The sequence below is a fragment of the Malaya genurostris genome, chromosome 2 (genome assembly GCF_030247185.1).
Source record: "Malaya genurostris strain Urasoe2022 chromosome 2, Malgen_1.1, whole genome shotgun sequence".
Taxonomy (NCBI): Eukaryota; Metazoa; Arthropoda; class Insecta; order Diptera; family Culicidae; genus Malaya; species Malaya genurostris.
The window spans coordinates 306,323,367-306,345,098 of NC_080571.1; the positions used below are offsets into that span (position 1 = coordinate 306,323,367).

Genomic DNA, 21,732 nt, shown 5'->3' on the forward strand with positions numbered 1-21,732 from the left:
ATAGCTCTGAAGCGTCTTCGAAAATACTCACATTCATGGGGACAAAAACTTCCATTCGCTTGTTGCCGGCAGCACGATTCTGCCAAAGACCAATCGATGTAATCGTCTAGCCAGGAAGCGGCCGGACGTGCTATGTAAGTTTCCTCTGGTCGCTTACTAGAGATGTACACCTGCGTGGACAGACTATCCAAGTTGCAATACTGACCACCACAGATCAGGTTCTGATCGTATGACTGGGAATAGTTTAGGCCACCTTTGACAACAAAATACATCGGGGGTCCAATACTAAGATATTGACCCAGGTAGCGGAAAAATTTGAGTACGAAACTATCTCCGGGCATCGACAGTTCCTGATCCAAACCGATGTCGATGTGAGGCGCCACAGCGATGCTACTGCACAGCCAACCGAAGAAAATGACCATCACAACGACGCGAACCGGTTTTTTCATAATGAAAGGCACATAAATACTCTTGAAGAACTTATACAGCAAACCTTCCTTGCTAGCACCGGTGGGCATGTCCTTTTTGGAGCCCCGTAAGAAAAACAGAACATCTAACCGATTGTCCGCCTGTCGGGCAGTGTCCAGCGCGAGTAGGCTTACAAAGCACGTTATTTGTAGGAGAAAATCAATCAATAAGGCCATACCAGCATAGAGAGCGAAGGCACGAACCGCAGGCATATCGGAGAGACCTCCCAGGAAAAAGCAACAACTTTCGCTGATTGCCGTTAGCAGGATGGATGGTCCTACACGGCCGAGAATACGACCAATGTGTTCTGCGTGTGTTTCGTTCGGTTTCTTGGTGTCTCTTTGATGCGTTTGTACCAAAATGAAAATATTATCCACGCCAACGGCGAGCACTAGGAACGGAATAACTTCGACTATGATAAGTGTGGCAGGGATTCCGATGTAGCCGAATATTCCTACAGAGGCTACGACAGAAGCTAGCACAATTATGACTCCGCCTAGACCAAGCGTAATCTTGGAATCGATCAGTGCCCTCTTCCACTGGTTAACATGACCGAGCGAAACGGCAATATACGCGAACATTATGATGTACGAAACCAGAATAGTGGAAACATCTGACTGCGACTCTCGTCGCAACTCGTCTTCGATCGATCTTTCCGATGTGAAAGCAATACTCATATTAGCTCTCGTCCAGTTTTTCATAAAATCTACGTAGCTCTCCTCCCAGGTCAACGCTGCTTCAAGTTTACTTTTATCGTGATAATTTTTAACCAGGAAGGTAAGAATGACAGCGCTAGCGTGTTCATATTTAGGTTTATCATCCGATGCTTTGATTTGCGGGATACCCCCGAGGGCAATCGCTGGATCGACCGGTCCACCATACGGTGCCAAGCAGTCCGGATTGTATGCATTGCCGAAGCACTGCATCAGTTTGTCAAGATATATTACTGGATATCCTTGCGGATCTTCGTCCTCAGCCTCGAAAGTTTCAATATCATCCTGGAAGTAACCCCACAGGGACTGCACAACGCAGTCTTCCCTTTCGATAGGACCCCGATAGTCGGAACTGAGCGGTGCATAGCAGATATCCTTCAAACCGATGGTGCTATTGTCAGCCAGTTTGGTTTCTATTTTTTTGATTGCCTCCTGCAGCTCGAACACATCCAACAGGAACTGTTTGTTGAACACGGGTCCAAACTCTATCACGCCATTGGAGGTGTTGTGAACCACGTTGGACATATTTTCCGCTTTGATAATGATCTGTTCGATCCGGTAGAATGGTTCGAAGTGAGAATCGAAAAACTCACGTTCGACCCGGGACCGTGAATTAGGCGAGGCCCACAATTCAACCGGATTGGTAGTGACGTGCAGGAACATGATACCGAAGCCCATTGCCACGATGAAGATCGTGCCTGTGAATGACAACAGTTGCCGGTGTAAACAACCACACTAGGAGAATATTAACGGAGCTAGTTACCAAGTAGCAACACGATCCACGGATTTCTGGCACACGTCGTACCCCAGGCAGTGAAGAATTTCTCCAGCACGGTTTCCGTCTTCGCACCTAACCGTTCAAAGTAACCGGACTCGGTGTCTTCAATTCCGTGCAGAGCCGAAGGATGCGGACGGAGTTCTTGTTCACCATCCCAGCTGGCACCTGTGGAGAAGTTGAAGGGAATTTTCCGTTAGTTTATTGTTTGCGGTAGATACAGTGAAATTCAGGTAAGTTTTACTTGATGGAACTTAATATTTTTTGAACACATTCAACAACATACAACTGTGAAGTTTTAAATTGAGATACCAACATGCACCACCATGAAGCACAGAATAGTAACGATTCCACACATTCACAACAACATACACGAGAACATACATTTTATTTTTGCATAACAGATTACCGAATCTAGATTCCCCAAATTTTAATTTTATGAAAAATACTAACAGATTAGAGTCTGGATAAAATTGTCGAATGTTTGAATATTATATTTAATTTAAAAACAATACTCAAGGTGATGATATAGAACCACTACTATTTATACTGTTCTTTACCGACTCCACTCTGGTGGATGTTTGAAATCAGGTTACTTGATTGGAAGCTGCGATTCTTATTCAAATTCTAATAAATCGATAGACAGGAGCTTAACTGCCAGCGCGATTCCGACATCTTGGTGTGCTGTTGAACTATGAAAAATCACCTTTAATTTTTGAGACATCTTCCCGCCTCGACGCACCCTAACTCTTCTTTGGAGAATCATATTCCGTCTCCGGAACAGAACCGACCGAACTGCAGACTTCCAGGTTTCCTGGTCTTGTTTCGTTGTCTCTCATCGATTGCACACATCCAGCGAGGGTTGGGATTTGCATTCTCAGGTGAAGAACGCTTCTAGGATTTTCACGCACTGTAGCTATCAGCCTAGTCCTGGGAAGTTCTTTGCTCTTTTCAGAAAGTATATATGGAGCGTCAATTTGACCGATTAATAATTTTCCAATAAAAGCGGCCTTCGGTATGGTAAGCGTGTCCATACCAAGCAATTTTCAGCGATCTGCATAGGATGGTAATTCTGTAGGGTTACGTCATGGCAGAGATCTAAGAGCACAGCGAATGAACCTAGCTTGAACTGATTCAATTCGGTTAATACAGACATCTACGTAAGGACACCAAACTACAGATGAAGTTTCTAGGACTGATCGCACAAGGGTGAAGTACAGTGATCTAAGACAATATGGATCTGTGAACTCTTTCGCTATTTTGAATATAAATCCAAGATTTCGGTTGGCTTGAGCAACAATATGACAGTAGTGGTCTCTGAAGGACAGCTGAGTATCCAGTAATATACCAAGGTCCAAGATCACTGGCAACTGATATTCTCTCGAGACTTTCTCCGGAAACAGTGTAACTCCGAAGAGCAGGCTTTTTCTTGTGTGTGAAGGTAACTACAGAACTTTTGGATACACTTAGCGTCAATCGGTTACACGTACACCAATCACAGAAAACATCGAGCTGTTTTTGCAAAACAATGCAGTCCTCTTCGGACCGAATGATGAGAAAAACTGCCTAGAGCATCAGATCAAAAGATATCACAGGAGTTGTGTGATGATGATTTTCATGAAACTTTGAACTACGTTTTTTCTTGTATATCATTACGGGTTGATGTTTTTATGGCACAACAAAATTTCAATACAGCTCTCTTGTAGCAGTTAACTAATAAATTTCGTCTCTTTGAGCTAAAATCACTGTTCAGGATTTCGCTTCGAATATCTGTTGACGTTCTGAATCAGCTCACTGTCTCATATCTCTTGTGCCTTTCTTTTCTTTAGATCCTTTGGCTTGGAGATCTTAGTCTCCTCAAAGTGTCTCAAAACATCGTCGAAAGTTTCACAATTCCGATCTGTGTTGCAATTTTTATCTGAGACAAATAGGTATTTCTACGGGAAGTGTACACAATAAATAGGTGTGTAAAATTAAGTTCGTGCCGTTTGGTTACCAACTTGCTTTTAATTCCAGTTATTTACCTTTCATAATACACTGAGGTCTTTTATTACTCGGGGAATATGTCCCACGTAAAAAAACCGAGTAACTTCGGAAATCCGCATAAAAAACCGAAGAACTAAAGAAATTTTCTTTGATGCCAAGTATTTTAGAAATGCATGAAACGTCTAGATCTGGTGTGATCCCAGTAAAAATATGTTGGAAAAAATTGGCTCGAAGTCGAAATTTTGAATCTTTCGAAATCGATTTTTGTTTATGCCAAATGTCTTAGAAATGCATGAATCGTTGAGATCTGGTGTAATCTAAAAAAAAATCGCGATTTTTTTCTAATTATCATAGAGTTAAAAAAATCGGGATAATACCAGATCTCGATGTTTCATTATTTCTAAGACAAAACAAAAAACTGGATATTTTTGAAAATTCGATTAAAAATTAGAAAAAAAACTCGATCCAAACCCGTTGCAAACGCAAGAAGAACCTGCAAAATCACTTGAAGTTACTCAGTCAGCCATTTACCAATGTTTAAAACCAATGGGAATGATCCGAAAGGTAGGCAATCGGGTGCCGTATGATTTGAAGCCAAGAGACGTCGAACTCCGTTTATTCACGTGCGTTAAACTGCTTCAACGGTACGAAAAAAAAATTTCCATCGAATTATTACTGGCGACGAAAAGTAGGTCCGTGCACACCCCGGCCATGTATCACCATCGACGACCGTTCAGAATATTCATACCCTGAAGATTGTGCTCTGTATATGATGGGACCAGCTGGGTGTTGTTTATTATGAGCTACTGTAACCGAATAAAAGGATGCAACCGAATGAGAGATCTACCGACGACAATTGATGCGTTTGAGACGAGCATGGCAAGAAAAACGGCCACAATACACCAATAGTCACGACAAAGTAATTTTGCAACATGACAATGCTCGTCCACATGTTAAACTTATTTAGAATCGCTCAAAGGGGAAATGTTACCCGCCGTATAGCCCAGATATTGAAATTTACCTATATTAAGATATGGCATGGATCGGATTGTGAATCCAGATCGCTGATATTAACAAATAACCCAATTCCTTAGAGTAACGGTATTACCCCCATTTCCCCTATTATCCAAGAAATCGATTTCATGGAAATGGGAATTTTTTACCTTGCTCTTTTTGATCAGATGTTCAAATGAAATGTGTTTTTCGTTTCTCGGTATTTTTGTATGACGGAACGGTACTTACTTTCCGAATATGCTTCGTAAGCGAATCGAGCATTCTAAACAGTGAGTAGGGTTCATCCATTTGCAGCATTAGCAGCTAATACGTATTTTTTTTTGTTGTTGCTAAAATAGGGCTATTAAACTATTAAATGTTTTGATATCTGGCCTAGCTCGAGACTAGTATTGGGAGGGCGATTCTCGAGAATTGCTACGGGGACGGATTTTGAACGAATCATCATTCACCCTTATTCATGTTTACGTCGGTATCGACAATACGACGAACAGATACTTTCGAACGAATACGAATAAACCATTCTTGTTTTCACTCGAATGAATTCAAAGGTGACTCGTTTGCCACAAAATATTTAAATATCAGTAAACTTCTTCAAATAAATGCTAAGTCATGATGAAATGACATGACTCCAATTCTCGTGATTAACCTTATGCGAAACGCTAGAATGTATGCCAGTTTAGTTTTGAGCGATACGTGTGTTCGAACACGAAAAGTCCCATTCCCGTTTACAGATGAATAGGCGAAATGCCACGGTTTGGATTCGACAGTTTAATGTTGCGAATCAACCGTACGAACACATTTAAAACAGTTCAACCAATTTCCAACAATTTTCCTTTTTGAATATGAAGGTGATTTGCAATCAAATACTTTTCGTGTCTTCCAATATATTCGCGGTGTCAAGTTTTTACGCATCAAATTTTACCATATCAATTAGGTACTTTATGGAAAATACTCTGTGGGTAAACATGCTTTATTTTATATTAGGTGCATGATTTTACCGATGTTATAAATTCCAAGAAAAAAGCCACATATTTTTCGTAGATACTGCTGATCGGACTGCTATTTTCAATGCATTTTTTACTTTGTAGCATTCGTCACTTCTTTGATGCTTGGAATCTTCCTAAAAAAAACTACCTGCGCTACCGATCCTTCTTTTGCACAGTAATAGCGTTCGTACACATTCGAGTGAAAACAAGAATGGCTTGTTCGCATTCGTTCGAAAGTATGTGTTCGTCGAACAGTCAAAACGGCCGTAAACAAGCATGATGATACAAAATCAGCGAAAAAACAAGTCAAATAGCAAATGATATCAAATATTTTTCATTACAACTTAAATCTGTACCAGAACTGATGGTTTAAAGTTGAATTGGCGTTGTTCTTATGTCCGTACGATGTTTGAAAGTGTGATTGATTCGAACGTAAACGGTAATAAGAATTTGACATACACTGAGGTCTTTTCTTGAAACGCGCAAAAAACCGCGTAATTTCAGAAATCAGAGTAAAAAACCGCGTAAGTTTGGAAATCCGCGTAAAAAAACGCCGTTCTTTGGAAATCCGCGTAACTACGGATATCCGCGTAAAAAAACGCATAAAAAAACTCAGTGTACTTTCGAACGTACCGCATACGACCGTAAACAAGAGTGAATGTAGTTATTAATTAAAGGCATTGATAGGCTGTAATCGAAGATAAACAGTTTTCTCTTTCGTTTACTACTGTTCTCTTTCACTCTATACCTATTTCCGCTGACGATATCCAGTCACTGGAAGGTGTGATTCGAAGAGCGAGGATCGACACGAGTGGCACTATCTTCCGAAAGTCCGTACAACTTTTTGGCTTCGCTGACGATATTGATATTGTGACACGTAACCTTGAGAAGATGACGGAAACCTACATCGGACTGAAAGCTGAAGCTAGGCGTATCGGACTGGCCATAAATGCGTCGAAAACAAAATACATGAGAGGAAGAGGCTCTAGAGAAGAAACACTACGCCTCCCACCACGAATATTGATAGACGGTGACGATATCGAGGTGGTTGACGAGTTCGTGTATTTGTGCTCACTGGTGACCGCCGATAATGACACCAGCAGAGAAATTCATAGACGTATTTTGGCAGGGAATCGTGCATACTTTGGACTCAGAAAAACCCTTCGATCGAGAAAAGTACGCAACCGCACGAAACTGACCATCTACAAAACGCTCATTAGACCGGTTGTTCTCTATGGCCACGAGACCTGGACTATGCTGGCAGAGGACCAACGCGCCCTCAGTGTTTTCGAGAGAAAGGTCTAGAGGACCATCTATGGCGGAGTGCAGATGGAAGACGGAACGTGGAGACGGCGTATGAATCACGAATTGCAACAGCTGCTAGGAGAACCACCCATCGTACGGACAGCTAAAATCGGACGTCTACGATGGGCTGGGCATGTAATAAGGATGTCGGACGACAGCCCAGTGAAAATGGTTCTTGAATCTAATCCGACTGGTACAAGAAGAAGAGCGCAGCGAGCAAGGTGGATCGAACAAGTGGAGGGTGATGTTTGGATGTATGGTACCGGTCGTGAGACGGCTAGGATGTAGACCATGTTCGACGTACACTTTATCATGCCTAGTCGTGTGTCTATCACAAGGCTTAGGGTGGCGAAATGGTAGCGCGTATGCACAGAATGCATAAGAACACAGGTTCGAGTCCTGTATCTGAGCGTATATTTTTCCAACAAAACCATCTTTTCTGTAAGTTTTTCATTCATTTGGCTTCTCCAATAAATGTTTCCACGCAGTCATTGCAAACACTGAACTTAGTTATGGCGACTTTACGTCAAACCAACTAAAAATTAATATGGCGGTTAATCTTTGCCTTTGTGGTGATCTTCGGAGTTTGACATTTGGGCCCTAAACAATTGTTTGAGGTGTATATAATAACTGGTTAACAGTATTTAATTTGCACATATGCTAAATACTACGGTCAGTTTTATGTTTTGCACCCGAAAATAGTTGAAAAAAGTCGAAAATTTCAAGCATGCCTTCGAGTCCAGCCTTCATCAAATTTTCTAGTCCTCTACAGAGTTAGGTTTTCCTTTTGGTGATGTGAATGAGAAACTTGGGGAACGTGTCATCAGAGCTATTATTTTCTAACTTCCTAATGATTTTATTTGGATTTTAGAATAAAATATCTTTCATTCCAGTTCAAATAGTTCCAACAAGTCCAGTAGATTGGAACTCATTAAACGAATTCACATTTTGTGACAAATCTAGGGCATTACTGTCGCCCAAACACAATTTCATATTGTGTGCTTTCGTTTGAGTCGCGATTTTGCGATTGCAAAGAAAATAATGAGACCGATATTTTATCAATGATATTTCATAGTTATTTGTTGGTAGATTAAATATAGTCATATTTGGTACTTCGTGTGAATTTTGGTGTGCCGTTTTGATCTGTGAAGCGTTCCAGATTGGGTAAATAAATTGAGACTGATGGAGTACAGCTCGGTGAGATAACATTCGGACAAATTGGGTGAAGTCTTATTGAACCAATTACATACTTGTGGCAGCAGCTACCTACCTATCTCATGTCTTTTCCAGGAAAACTATATCAAATACAATAAAAAAATTGGCAATCTGTTATGCAAGCGTATGTTCTCAATATACAAAAAACCATTCTTTTCCTTTCGGCTGTTTTAGATGCTATTTATAATATTAACTGTAAAAAACGCTAATTTAATCGCTAATTCATCAATGTATCAACATTTTATTCTAAAGAATGATAAGCAGATCTTAGCAATGAAATAATGAGATGTTAGTATGCCAGTAGGACTACACATGCAATCTAAGAACGTAAACAAGACGTGACAGCGTGAAATAGGAGCGATAAAAATTATCGTAATGCTAGTTAGGATCATGGACTAGCTACTAGATGACACATAAACAATCTTTTGTGTGGTTCGGAATGCAACTTCCTGCTAGAGTTCTGCACTACTGGCAGAGGCAATTGCACGGCACCAGTTAGGGATTGTTTTCGCGACGGAAAAAAACTGATGATAATTAAATGTTTTTCATTTGTACTATTATGTGTGTGAGAAATGTGCTAATGCGTTACAACAGGCGGCATCTAACTATGATGGAAAACGACACGCAAATGAAGTACGCAAAGGACGATAACAACAGATAACAGAAAAAAATTGTAGAAGAAAAAAAACAAAACCTACTCGATCTCTTCGATTGAAGGGGCGAATCTTCGCGGTCGGTGCCCAGATCACCACTGTTAGACAGTCCACCGGCCAAACGGCGACCCACGGTCGAGCGCAGGTCGGAGTGCAAGCTGTCACCCGGCACCAGAAGTTCTGAGGGTGTTTAGCATTTCAGATGCAGATTGTTTTTTTTTTTGTAGTAGTAGTTGTTGTTGGTTGAGGTTGGTGTTGGGGTTGTATTATTCAAATGACATGGGAATAACCGATTTTGCACCAAATGATCATCCGTAATATATGGAATAGAAAGAGAGAAAAATGATCATATTTAGTACCCACATGATTTGATTTCGTTGTTGCGCTGAATGAGTTTTGATTGTTCTGGTGAACAATCTGTGGAGGGAATGAAATGGTGATGTTAGGGATAAGGGTCATTAGTGACACCAATATTAGTTAGTGTAAACCAAAACTCCTGTGTGCACGATTGTCATGGAAGAAAACAGCATTTAAAAAATTAAAATCATTTGCTAAAAATAATTCGGAGTATATATTTAGTTATTCAAGGTAAAAACGTGAAGTGAAAACTATGAGACGATTTTAATTGTACTGTAATTATAGATAAACACTCGCTGATATGCTGGTCGGGAGTTGCGATGCGATCCACTGGAATGAGCAAACGGTCTTGACGAACAATGTCATACTTGTTAGACATTTGCAACGTATTGAATTCACTTAATTGTACATGCTAATAGTGAGAAAACCACCGGTCGTTGAGCGACATGGGAAAGCATTATTAACTTGGAAGCAAAGCGCTCGTGATAGGTTTCTATGTGTATCTAACAACTTCGCAGTACACAACCGAGCCGCTAATGTTACGGTTCTAATGATCTTTGAGAACTTTCAGATTGAGATTCGCGCATTCCTTAACTGACATTCAGAGTTAATTGATATGTATTCCAAATGAGAAAAAAAGCTGTTTATGCAGCCATGATTAAAAAATCATGAAATCAATCGTTTCACCTTCTCCTGAAATTATGATTTTATAATCAAAATGATCTATATCGCGAGGAATAACTCTCCTGCCATGAAAATTAATCACGGTCGTACTTGCTGAACCATCCAAATTAATTGATAAATAGCAGGATCCAATATTACTTGGTAAAATAATAAACTACAAGCACTTCCCAAGTAATTTAGTGAATCAGAGAAATATTTGATCGTAATAAGTAGTAGGTAAAAAATTCTGATTATTAATTCATCGACTGATAGAGAATTGACTGGTGGAAAAATGTCAGCTTTTTTGTTGTTATAATATAAGTATTATTCTATTCTCTTAGAGCTTATTTGGTTTATATGAGAGATATGAAAGTGTTCTTGAAACAGACATGAACATTTCGAATTTTCTAAACAAACATATCAGGTGTACAACTTTGCTTCCGTCGTTTTTTTTAAATTAAAAGCTTTCTCCCATCTTTCCGGCAATTTTCTGATCCCGGCTCGAAAAAAGGAGTCCTCTTTTGACGCTATCCATGAAACAATCCATTTTTCCAACTCTTCGAAGGATTGAAAATGTTGATCTGCCAGGCCGTGTGCCATCGAACGGAATAGATGGAAGTCAGAAGGGGCGACATCTGGGGAATACGGCGGGTAGGGCAAGACTTCCCATTTCAGCGTTTCCAGGTACTTTTTGACCACTTTTGCGAAGTGAGGCCGAGCATTGTCGTGTTGGAGGATGATGACTTTGTCATGTCGCTCTTGACATTTTGGCCGCTTTTCTTTTAGCGCGCGACTAAGACGCATCAGTTGCGTTCGGTAGCGATCTCTTGTGATGGTTTCACCCGGTTTTAAGAGATTGTTGTAACTCACACCGAGCTGATCCCACCAAATACAAATCATAACCTTGGCGTTGTGAATATTCGGTTTAGCCTTCGACGAAGTAGCATGCCCGGGGTTTCCCCATGATTTTCTGCGTTTATTATTATCGTATCGAACCCACTTTTCATCACCGGTTACGATTCGATGTAAAAACCCCTTACGATTTTGTCTTTGAAGCAGTTGCTCACATACAAATAGACGGCGCTGATAACAATTATATGGGAGCTCAGAACCATCAAATTTGAAAGATTTTTATTTAAAAGATATTTTTTTATTCAGACCTATTTACGTACAAGCTTTACGTGGCCGATTGAGCCGATTTTTTAAATAGATTTTTTTTTGAGTTGGATCTCGTTGTCACCCTTTTTCCAGGATGAGAGGAGCCTCCATTTCCCTCCTGCGAGGATTGAGGGGCTCTTCGTTCGTGGTTCGTCTCGTCATCCATTGTCGCATCGATGGTATTGTTGTCAATTTCCGTCTTCTTTTCGTTGCTTGTTGCTGTAGATGCACCTTGTTGTATATTGGTTGCAATTGCTGGTTGGTTGGAGGATAAGTTGTTAACTGCAGCCGGTGTACTTTGTTCTACAGAGGATACTGATGGTTTCGTTGAAGGGGATGCTTCATTGTTGTTGGCGGCTGTCACAGGTGTTGCTTGGGGTTAGTGAGAAAAAAAGCACCGTTGTCCTTTGGTGTAGTTGTCTCCTTTTTTTTGTTTCGATTATAGTGGTTTTAACCTTATATAGATTATAGTGATTTTCACCTCTTCGGGCCAGAAAAACCTTCTGACCCTATGTGCGGGGCTGGGAGTCGAACCCAGGTGGGCTGCTTGAAAGGCATCGACTTACCCATCACACTATACCCGTCCCCTAGTTGTCTCCTTGTCCAGTTTATCACATGGCTTACCGTAATGAACAGCTTTTTGGCAATATTGACATGTGGCCATCTGATTGTCATAGGTAACAAGTGATTTGCACGGAATTCTTGTATCTTGACCGAAGGTATAGGCTTCTTCAAGTGTATGCGTAATAAACGTACGCCATTTAGAATACCGGGGAAAAAATTCTTCCACTTTTCTTTTTCGATAGAGAGAATCTCTCCGTATTGGGACATAGTTTTGCGAATATAAGAATTGGTGACGCTTGAGGGAAGATCATGCACACGCACTTCTATAGCACATTATAATTGTCTTTTGCGAATTGAATTGCATCCAACTCTTTATAAAACTGGATGTAAACAACTTTATTTGTCTTATTGCATTGAAGTAAATGCACACGTTTAATGTCAAGATACATTTGCTCCTTAAGCAAACCTTCAAGTTCTCGTATCGAAGATCGAATTTTGCACTACCTGAAGTCAACAATAATTGTATTCTTTCGTACCGGCGGTAGCTTTTGTTCGTTTGGCTCACTCATTTCGAGGTCTATTGTTCACTACACAATACTGTACTTGGTTTCTTCTGTCCCGAACGTAAGCGGTTTTGTTTTATCTACTGACTTGGATGAGATGTGAAACCGAACTGAATTTGAAAGATTTTGATATGACATAATTTTATGAAGTCCGCTCACGTTTTCACGCCAAATTAATGTTTGGCCGTCTACTGACAATGACTACCGATTGGAATAATTTTGAGACAAGTTATTTTACATTTTATTTCCGGTGCTTCAGGAATCGGAAACCGAGAACCAACTGCGCCAAAATCAGTTTGTTCGGTTGTCTATTGACAATAACTACCAATTGGAATAGTTTTAGGGCAAGTTTAATTTTTTTACGTGTTTTGGTTCGCTGCTTCAAGTGACGGTATCAAATTTTTAACACTATAATTTGGAAATTTTGTATGGGTCTCAACCTTCTATTTGAATCTAAGTTTGTTGGAATCGGTCACGCCATCTCTGAGAAAAGGGAGGAAATATTTTGAAATAAGAATTTTTTCATTGATCACCCTGTAATTCCGGAATCCGGAAGTCGGAACAAAATAAAATTCAGGAACTTTGTGTGGAACGATTGTAGCTTTCATTTCAATTTAAGTTAGTGAGAATCGGTACAGCCGTCTCTGAGAAAAGTTAGTGCACTTATTTTCAATTTTCACCCTGTAACTCCGGAACCGGAAGTCGGATTCCAAAAAAAAAACTCAAAAAATTTGCGTGGGGTTTCAAGACCTCTAAATTGAATCTAAGTTTATGAAAATCGGTTCAGCCATCTCCGAGAAAAGCGAGTGCAAAAAATGTTACATCCATACATACACACACATACAGACATTTTGCGTACTCGATGAACTGAGTCGAATGGTATATGACACTCGGACTTCCGGACCTCGATTCAAAAATCGATTTTCACAGTGGTTGCTTACCTTTCTGTATTTCTGGCAAAAAACATTATAAATGGTCGGGACTGCAGAAAATAGATTAGAACGATTTTTTTCGTTTTGATGCTATGAAACGGTTTCCACAAAAAAAAAAACAAATTTGCAGAACTGTTTAAAATTGATAACAAATTATCATTTTTTCGTTAAACATACATGATGAAAATATCTTCGGTTAACTCAAGTTTTTCGTCGATTAATATATCAGATAGAAGTGGACTGGCAAGCTACCTGTAACTGCGGACTCAAAATCAAGCCTTTTATCGCTATAAAAACTGTGTTATGTAATTATCGCGACCCTGAGGAATAAATGTTCTCTGGTAAAAAAACAGTCGCACATTGTTTTGAAAATAACACTTAAAAATCAATTTGTTCGAAAAAGGCAAATTTTCTCGATTATCTTTTTACATATGTTATAGCTGTCAATTGATGTAGTTTTATTGCACTGGCGGTCAAAATAGAGAATGGATGGATAAAAAAGTTACTTTTCGTTTTTCAAGGCCAGGTGAATTTTTCAGATAATTCACATACGTTTTAAAATGTTCAACTCAATCAAAATACGAAAAATCTTCAGTATACAAAGATGTAGGGGAGACCGGGGCTAGTTGGCCGAAGGGGTAGGTTGGCCGAGTGGCTTTTCTAAAAAGGCGCAGTGGTGACATTTATAATGATTTTGGTGGAGCATTATGTCACCAACGTACCGACGTAACTTCATGTGGTTTTGTGTTGTTGTTTGTGCAAGAACACGTTTTTTTTTCTTTTTTCGGCACTGGCGAGTAAATTTCTGTTTTTGTAAGGTAATACGTATAACGCGAATCAATTTATATACGATTTCCAAAAACGTGGTACCATTATAAAAGGTATTCAAAACTTTACAAAATGCCACTATTTTTTACCTGGAGCTTTTAGTGGAATGTATTCAACAGTTTCACTTTACAAAATGGCATATCGGTTTCCAGTATAACCCAACTTTTATTTTTGTTAATCGTGATTATTCTCGAAAAGTTGTAATTTTAGCTTAGAGCAAATTGCACTTGGATATTCGTGAAATGTCATCCTTTTTTTGGACGGCATTGGATTTTATGCTTATATTTATGATTATAACGAAATATATACACGTGAATTAAGTAATGAAAATAAATAAACATTATTGACAAATAGAAATAAGAGAAAAGAAACATTAAACGCTGGAAATTGTCGAAAGAAAAGATGATTCCAATGTTCTATGAATCAAATGCCATCAAAACTTTTATCAGGATTTTTCGCAGATTGACCCAACCCCGAACAAAACTCGTCCATCAGAATAGAACCTGCTGCAGATGTAGGCCATTCTGAAAATGTCAGACTTCTACTCAAGGCGAGTATGAGAACTGATTCGGAGGAGCGTCAAAACCGTAAATCGCGAATGGATCCAAAATTTTATCAATGCTCCAAAAAAAGAAGCATTGGAAGAATAGAAAAACGAAAGCAAGCGTAAGTGCGATCGCTGGTGAAGAAAAGATAGAAGTAAAGTTGAAAAAGTTCACTAATGCTGTCGAAACTAAGTCCAAAACCGTTAAAAAGACTAAAAAACCAAGAAGGTCAAGTTTGTCACGTACCTAGATAACAAAAAACGATACATACTAACATTTTCCAAATCAGGAAAGAGGTTATTGATACATTTGATGTGTTGCACATACTTTTTCAAACTCGGGCAACCTACCCCGGCTCTGGGGTTGGTTGGACGATTTTTTTTCTCCGTATTTCATTGTTAATAGCTATTTTCCTGATTTTTATTCAGGAATGATAAAACTCACACATGTGCTCGAACAAAAAACTGTTTATCAAAAAGTCTAACCAAAAGGAGAATAGAAATTCCGAAAGCGAAACTCGGCCAACTAGCCCCGGTCTCCCCTATAATCAATTGTTTGCCTTTCTCATATAGAAAATCAACTAGTAAAAATTGGGACGAAGGAAGTCATATACTGTTCGACTCAGTTCTTCGAGTTGAGCAATGTCTGTGTGTGTATTAGTCAAATAATCTCAAAAAATTTTCTCGGAGATGACTGAACCGATTTTGACAAACTTAGGTTCAAATAGAAGGTCTTGTGGTTCTGAAATTCATCCGGATCCGACTTCCGGTTCCGGAATTACAGGAAATTGAACTTGCCTTAAAACTACTCCAAGCTGTAGTTATTGTCAGTAAACGTCCAAACGAACCGATTTCAGCTATTCTGGTTTTCAATTAACGACGGGAAATAATAGTCATATACACTGAAGTCTTTTTTTATGCGAATTTACGTACCGCATAAAAAAAACCGCATAAAAAAAACCGCATAACTCTGAAAATTCGCATAAAAAAAAACCGCTTAACTCTGAAAATTCGCATAAAAAAAACCGCATAACTCTGAAACTTCGCATAAAAAAAGACCGCAGAAGGGCAAACCGCATAACTCTGAAAATTCGCATAAAAAAAACCGCATAACTCTGAAACTTCGCATAAAAAAAGTCGCGTAAAAAAAACCGCATAAAAAAGACCTCAGTGTACTTGACATTTGACATTCGACGAAATGACCATTTCGGCGGAATGGCTTTCGGCGAAATGACCCTGATCCATGGCAACCAATTGCATCAGGTTGCTCATTTTTCGAAAAGAATCTTCTCAGCAAAAAACAATCAACTGGAAATAATTATTCTGAGGGGCTGAGATCCACTCGGAGACTGATAGTAGATAGTAGATAGTCTTTGTTCGAACAGGACAAACCTAGAGAACGCGAGGCATTCGACGGAAACAAAATAAAATAGCCTAAAATAGATTCAACAGGTTCTTGTTTCAAAATCATAAGAGTCATCACGACTTGTACGTACATAAATATAAAACAAATAATATTCATACTATATTCTCGGTAGCCGGCTACCAAGATGCAACAAAAAAATACGTTCAAGACTGATTATGAAGAAATTCTTTGTTCATTCTTTCAGTAACAGCGTAGCAACCAGAAGTGGTTACTCTACCTCAACTGTTACTAATCAGTATCAATCTGGTAAAATAAATTACAAATAAAGTTGCAAACATATTTGCAAATTACCAGTTTCAAATATAGTTCATAATTCGATAATTAAGATATTAACTCCAGTCGATTTTCGTTTGTTCTAAAAATAAAAAAACCAAAATTAAGGACAAATAAAATAAGAACATCAATCATTAGATGAAAACGCCGCAAGGTCATTTTTGATTTATATCGTTTAACCGTTTCACCCGGCTTTAACCTAAATTCAATATCGTTTGCCGGCGCTGCAAAGTTGGTTCAAAGTTGCAAACACTGTTCTTTAATGATAACCAATCGACTGATGGTCGGAGCAGAGATGCCAGATCTGCAGATTTGTCTGTAAATCTGCAGATTTCGTACATAGTGCTGAAGCCATTTTTTGCTGTGCAGACTTTTGAAAACCGAGGTTTTCGCAGACGTTCGTCAAAATTTACAGACTTTTAAAATTGGCGCGACCTGGTTCTCCGTGTCTGGATTCCAATCGGACCCCACTTCAGTGTTCTATTCTTGTCAGAAGTTTGATTGATTAGTTATTACCCGCGAAATAATGAGGCTAGGTTTTATCAGGAGGCGTTCACTTATCAACAAAAAAAATCTCATGTGGAGTACGAGTCATTCCATTATCTGATTCTATATCACAAAATGATTTCTTCCACATACATTATTGACTGATAACAGACATTCATGAAAATATAATTTCATTCCCGCCGGAAGTATTTTGCTACTTAGATAAACGGTTTTGGCCAAATACACACGCTATACTACTCCCTACTCACTAAATTTGATCAGTAGCCGCGGTTGAATCTCATCAATCATATATTTGCGACATTATTTTTAGATTACACACGTTGAAACACCTGGGCCATTTCCGACCGGTCGGCTTTATAGTGATTCCAATTAAAGTTACTCAATTCCGGAATGAGTAATTGTGAGATAGGTTGCAAAAGCAACAAACGATATAATTTGGACCAAGGTCAAGATAGACGGCTCACTTTCCCTGTAGTTGCTAGATTGTCTTATCTTGACACTAACTGCAATTTTAATGTTGTAATTTCTGTGATATGGAAAAGCATTTTTTTCTGTTTTCCTACTTTTAACAGCTGATTTATGACTTTAATTCAAACAGTCCATGGTATCGAAAACAAAGAATTCAGAAGAAGAAAAAAAAAAACAAATCTTTCATTTGACGAAGCAAAACAAGTGTTTTCATTTCCAATTTTATGCTGTTCCGAAAATAGACACATACGAGTACATACTTCCATCCATCCATCCATCCATCCAGTGATAGGCAGTCACTCGAGTGAAACAGTGAACCGAAAACCAACCGCAGCGCCGTTCTGCTTTATTAACCACCGGGCAAGGTCACGGGACGAATGTGCAAAAATGGCAAATCGACGAATCGATGATTGGTCACCATCGGATTTGACTTTGGCTGACGCTTTGTGTGATTGTTGTGCGAGAAATAACAATTTTGTCCTGTTCAGTCTTCACAGTGGAAACGCGGTTGACGATCGTATATAAGGTCAAAGTGCAACAGTTGATGTCATGGTTTATTAGCGGACAGTGAACGCACTACGCATTGCATGTTTAACATAAAATGGTTCTAAAAAAACAAAAGTGATTGAACATCTGTTGTTTTATTGCTACTGACAATGCTTGGTTAGCGAGTTAGATTACTTTTTCTAGTGACTGGAAAGAGCGATCGATTTAATGATTCTACAATATCTTGATCACGTATACCGGATAACGGCAATCTATTTATATCCATACCCGAAATATTTTTAAAATGGCATACAGAAAAGTTGTTTCAGCATCGCAATCAGTGGAGAAATGCAAAAAAAACCATACACCTTTTCAAGTATAAGTGTCAGAATTTTTTATCACTACAATTGTCGACCACATGTTGCAGTTTCGATTCAAAAACAATTTGGAAAATCCCACGTATGAAAAACTTCATTCAAAAATCTTACAGTATCTGCTAGAAACAATTTTCATTAGTTTCAATTATAGAGGTTTCAATCTTAAGGTCATTCACCTCTTTGAGCCAGAAAAACTTTCTGGCCCTATGTGCGGGGTTGGGAATCGAACCCAGGCAGGCTGCGTGAAAGACATCGACTTACCCATCACGCTATATCCGCCCCACAATGAATAAGAGTATTAAAAATTTATTTTCTGATAAAAGTCATCATTCTTTGAAGCGTTTCGAATATTCTAATAACTTGTTACTGTAATGCGATATTATCAATTGTTAGCATTGGCACTAAGAAATTCTCAGCTCACAAGTTGTTAAACATTTTTAATGTTAGCAGAATTTTCCAACACAACTCAATGATTCACATTATTATTAAAGTAAAATTTTGTTGAAAAAATGTGTTCAAGCTGTCGACCTTTTAATTATTGGAAGCGACCAAGACAAACACTTTTTGCACTAGCTTTTTTCGGAGATGGCTGGACCGATTTTCACAAACTTAGTTTCAAATGGAAGCTTTTTTGGTCTCATACAAAATTCCTGAATTTTGTTTGAATCTGACTTCCGGTTACGGAGTTATGTGGTAAAATGTGATAAAAAATCCAAATATGTGTACTATTTTTTCTCAGAGAAGGCGTGACCGATTTTCACAAACTTAGATTCAAATGAATGGTCTCATGGTCCATCACACAACTTCTGAATTTTGTCTGTATCCGACTTCCGGTTCTGGAATTATAAGGTGTTTAGTGTAAAAATTCCAATATAAAATTACTCGCTTTTCATAGAGATGAATAGACTTATGTCTCCATACAAAACAAAACTTCTGAATTTAATTTGAATCCGACTTCCGGTTCCGGAATAATAAAAAATAAAATTTCTAAACTGATCCTAAAACTACTCCATTCGATAGTTATTATTAGTAGACGTCCAAACATACCGATTTCGGCTATCCTGGTTCCCATTTTCCGGGATAACCGAAATCGGATCGGATCTCACTCACTTTTCTCAGTGATTGTTTGAACAAATTTCACAAACTAAGGTCCTGTGGTCTTGTACGAAATTCCTGAATTTCATTCGGATCCGACATCTGGTACCTGAATTAAGTATTATGCCTAAGCTTGTTACGAACCGATTCAGCCACCTCCGAGAAAATAGGTCGTAGAGAAAAAATCCGTTTTGCAGATTAAGTCACTTATACGATTTATCTCCGGAGCCGGAAGTGATAGTCATTTGATGTCCGAACTTGATTCACAACTAAATAATAGCTTTCAATTGGTACAGTAATCTTTGAGAAAATTGACCGGAGAAAACAATGCGTTTTGTCGTTTACGTCACTTATACCATCACATCTCCGGAATCGGAAGTTTGATTGAATTGATTTTCGAACTTGATTCACATCCCAGGAATAGCTTTCAAAAAAAGATTGTTAAAATCGGTTTAGTCATATCTGAGAATATTGAGCAGAGAGAAAAGCATTTGACAGGTGCATGTACAGACAATTCCCGATCTCGTCAAGCTGAGTCGAATGATATATAACACCAGAAGTCGGTTTCTCTAGTAATTGTACTGCTTTTGTATAGAGGAAGGCAATAATACGGAAGGCGATTTTTCTCTTCAACTAATCCGACTAATGTGATTCGATGTTTTTCTCTCCGGCCGATCGACCCAGATAACCAATAAAACACCGACTTATGTCACATTCGGATGTCGTTTAATAGCTGACTTTAGTCACTTTTATTACTACTTGATTGTCATATTTGACAAAATATACGACTATTAGCTTCAAATAATTTCTTGTGCTTATATGCAGCCAGTTTACATTAAATATTCTTACTTCTGACCTACAAACTATCAGATTGCTTATATGCAATTGCATTTTAGAAAGGGTGTCCTTCCTCATTGATAAGCACTGATATTAGCAGAAAAAAGCTTCTCACGGGCATAAAAAATTCGTTTGATTCTTAAACAGTAACTTGAAAGGTTTTCTGTCATAAATCGTTCAGTAAACAGAATTTTAAATGCACGTTAGCCTCAAATAAGCATTATCAATATTGCAGAATATTACCGAAGCTAGCATTTAAGTAGTCTCAAGAGCGACTAATGTACCAATTAACGTTTATATGCTGTCATAATATGGTACTAGTCCATGTTTATTGGATACTTGGACATTTTCTGTTTTAACATGGCTCCGAGAGCATTTTTATTAAATTTTTCTTTCCCGAAGAATAATTGTTTGGCTTCAACTGGGTTTGGCGTTCTAGTGCAAGCGAGTCTTGTGAAGATCTTATTATAAATATTTTTGAAAAAAACTGACAGAGAGCCTAGAAAAAGATTGCAATTATCCATAGAGTGCTAACGGAGGTGTTTTGGTCACTGTAATATATTGTGGCCTGGCGCTCATATTTTCAGTTGTAAAAAAATAAAGTTCATATTCATACCTAATATGTTGATGAATGGAATAGTCTTTCAAATTCTGAGAAATGATGTAGTTTATTTTGATTACATACAGAAAAATGTTTCAAAATGGCCAAAATACCTCAGTTATCCTGTTGCACATTTCGAACAATGAGTCCTACAAAAAAACACATTGAATTTCTGTGTTTAAAAAGCCTAATTTATCACTCTAGACCAAAGTCGCTAATTTGAACACAACTTTATCACCCATACTCATATTTTGGTTCTCCTTTGAGAAATTGTCACATTGAGAAAATACTTTATAATAAAAAAATAACCGGAATTTTCATTTTAAAATTCCCGCGCTTGTCCAATCGGTAAACTTTTATTCTCTCAACGTTGGTAATACTTTTATACACATTCTGTCCAATTTTGACGCATATCGTACGATTAGTTTTTGTTTGGCGTCTATACAAAGAAGTTGAAAAATTTTCGTGTGGCGATTTTTATAATGGATGAAAATTTAGAACAACGGCTCGCCTTCGAAGCGCCATTCGGTCGATTGTTGTGCGGTTTCGACTTCATATTCATAGATCCACACCTCATCACCAGTTATGATGCAGCGTTGGAAATCATCTCTTTGGCCACATCAACACGACGCTGTTTTTGAATGAAATTCAGCTTTTTTGGCACCAGCCGAGAAGCGACGCGTTTCAAACCCAAAACATCAGTTAAAATGTGTTCGGCTGATCCATAAGAGATGCCCAACAGCACAGCAATCTAATCGGTACAGAACGATTTTGCAACACGATTTGCTTCTCCGATTCAATGTTTTCTTCAGTAACAGATGTTGTTGGGCGGCCAGGGATCTCATCGTGATCCAAGCTTATACGACCACCTTTGAAGCGTTTATACCACTCGTATGTCTGTGTTTTTTTCTAGACACGATTCACCCCAAAGGCCTTTT

At 38.6% G+C, this 21,732-nt stretch overlaps 1 protein-coding gene across 4 annotated transcripts in view; it reads right to left on the reverse strand.

Moving 5' to 3' along the window:
• The window catches only part of LOC131431001 (NPC intracellular cholesterol transporter 1), a 105,267-nt gene that overhangs the window by 17,205 nt on the left and 66,330 nt on the right, over positions 1–21,732 (reverse strand). For 3 of the 4 annotated variants that reach the window (XM_058596347.1, XM_058596346.1, XM_058596349.1), the window contains exons 6-8: positions 9,161–9,295; positions 1,945–2,124; positions 32–1,879 (exon numbers count right to left, since the gene is read on the reverse strand). In XM_058596347.1, the coding sequence (XP_058452330.1) occupies positions 32–1,879; positions 1,945–2,124; positions 9,161–9,295 (2,163 nt within the window). The remainder of the gene's footprint in view (positions 1–31; positions 1,880–1,944; positions 2,125–9,160; positions 9,296–21,732) is intronic. The other variant, XM_058596348.1, reaches the window with a different exon arrangement.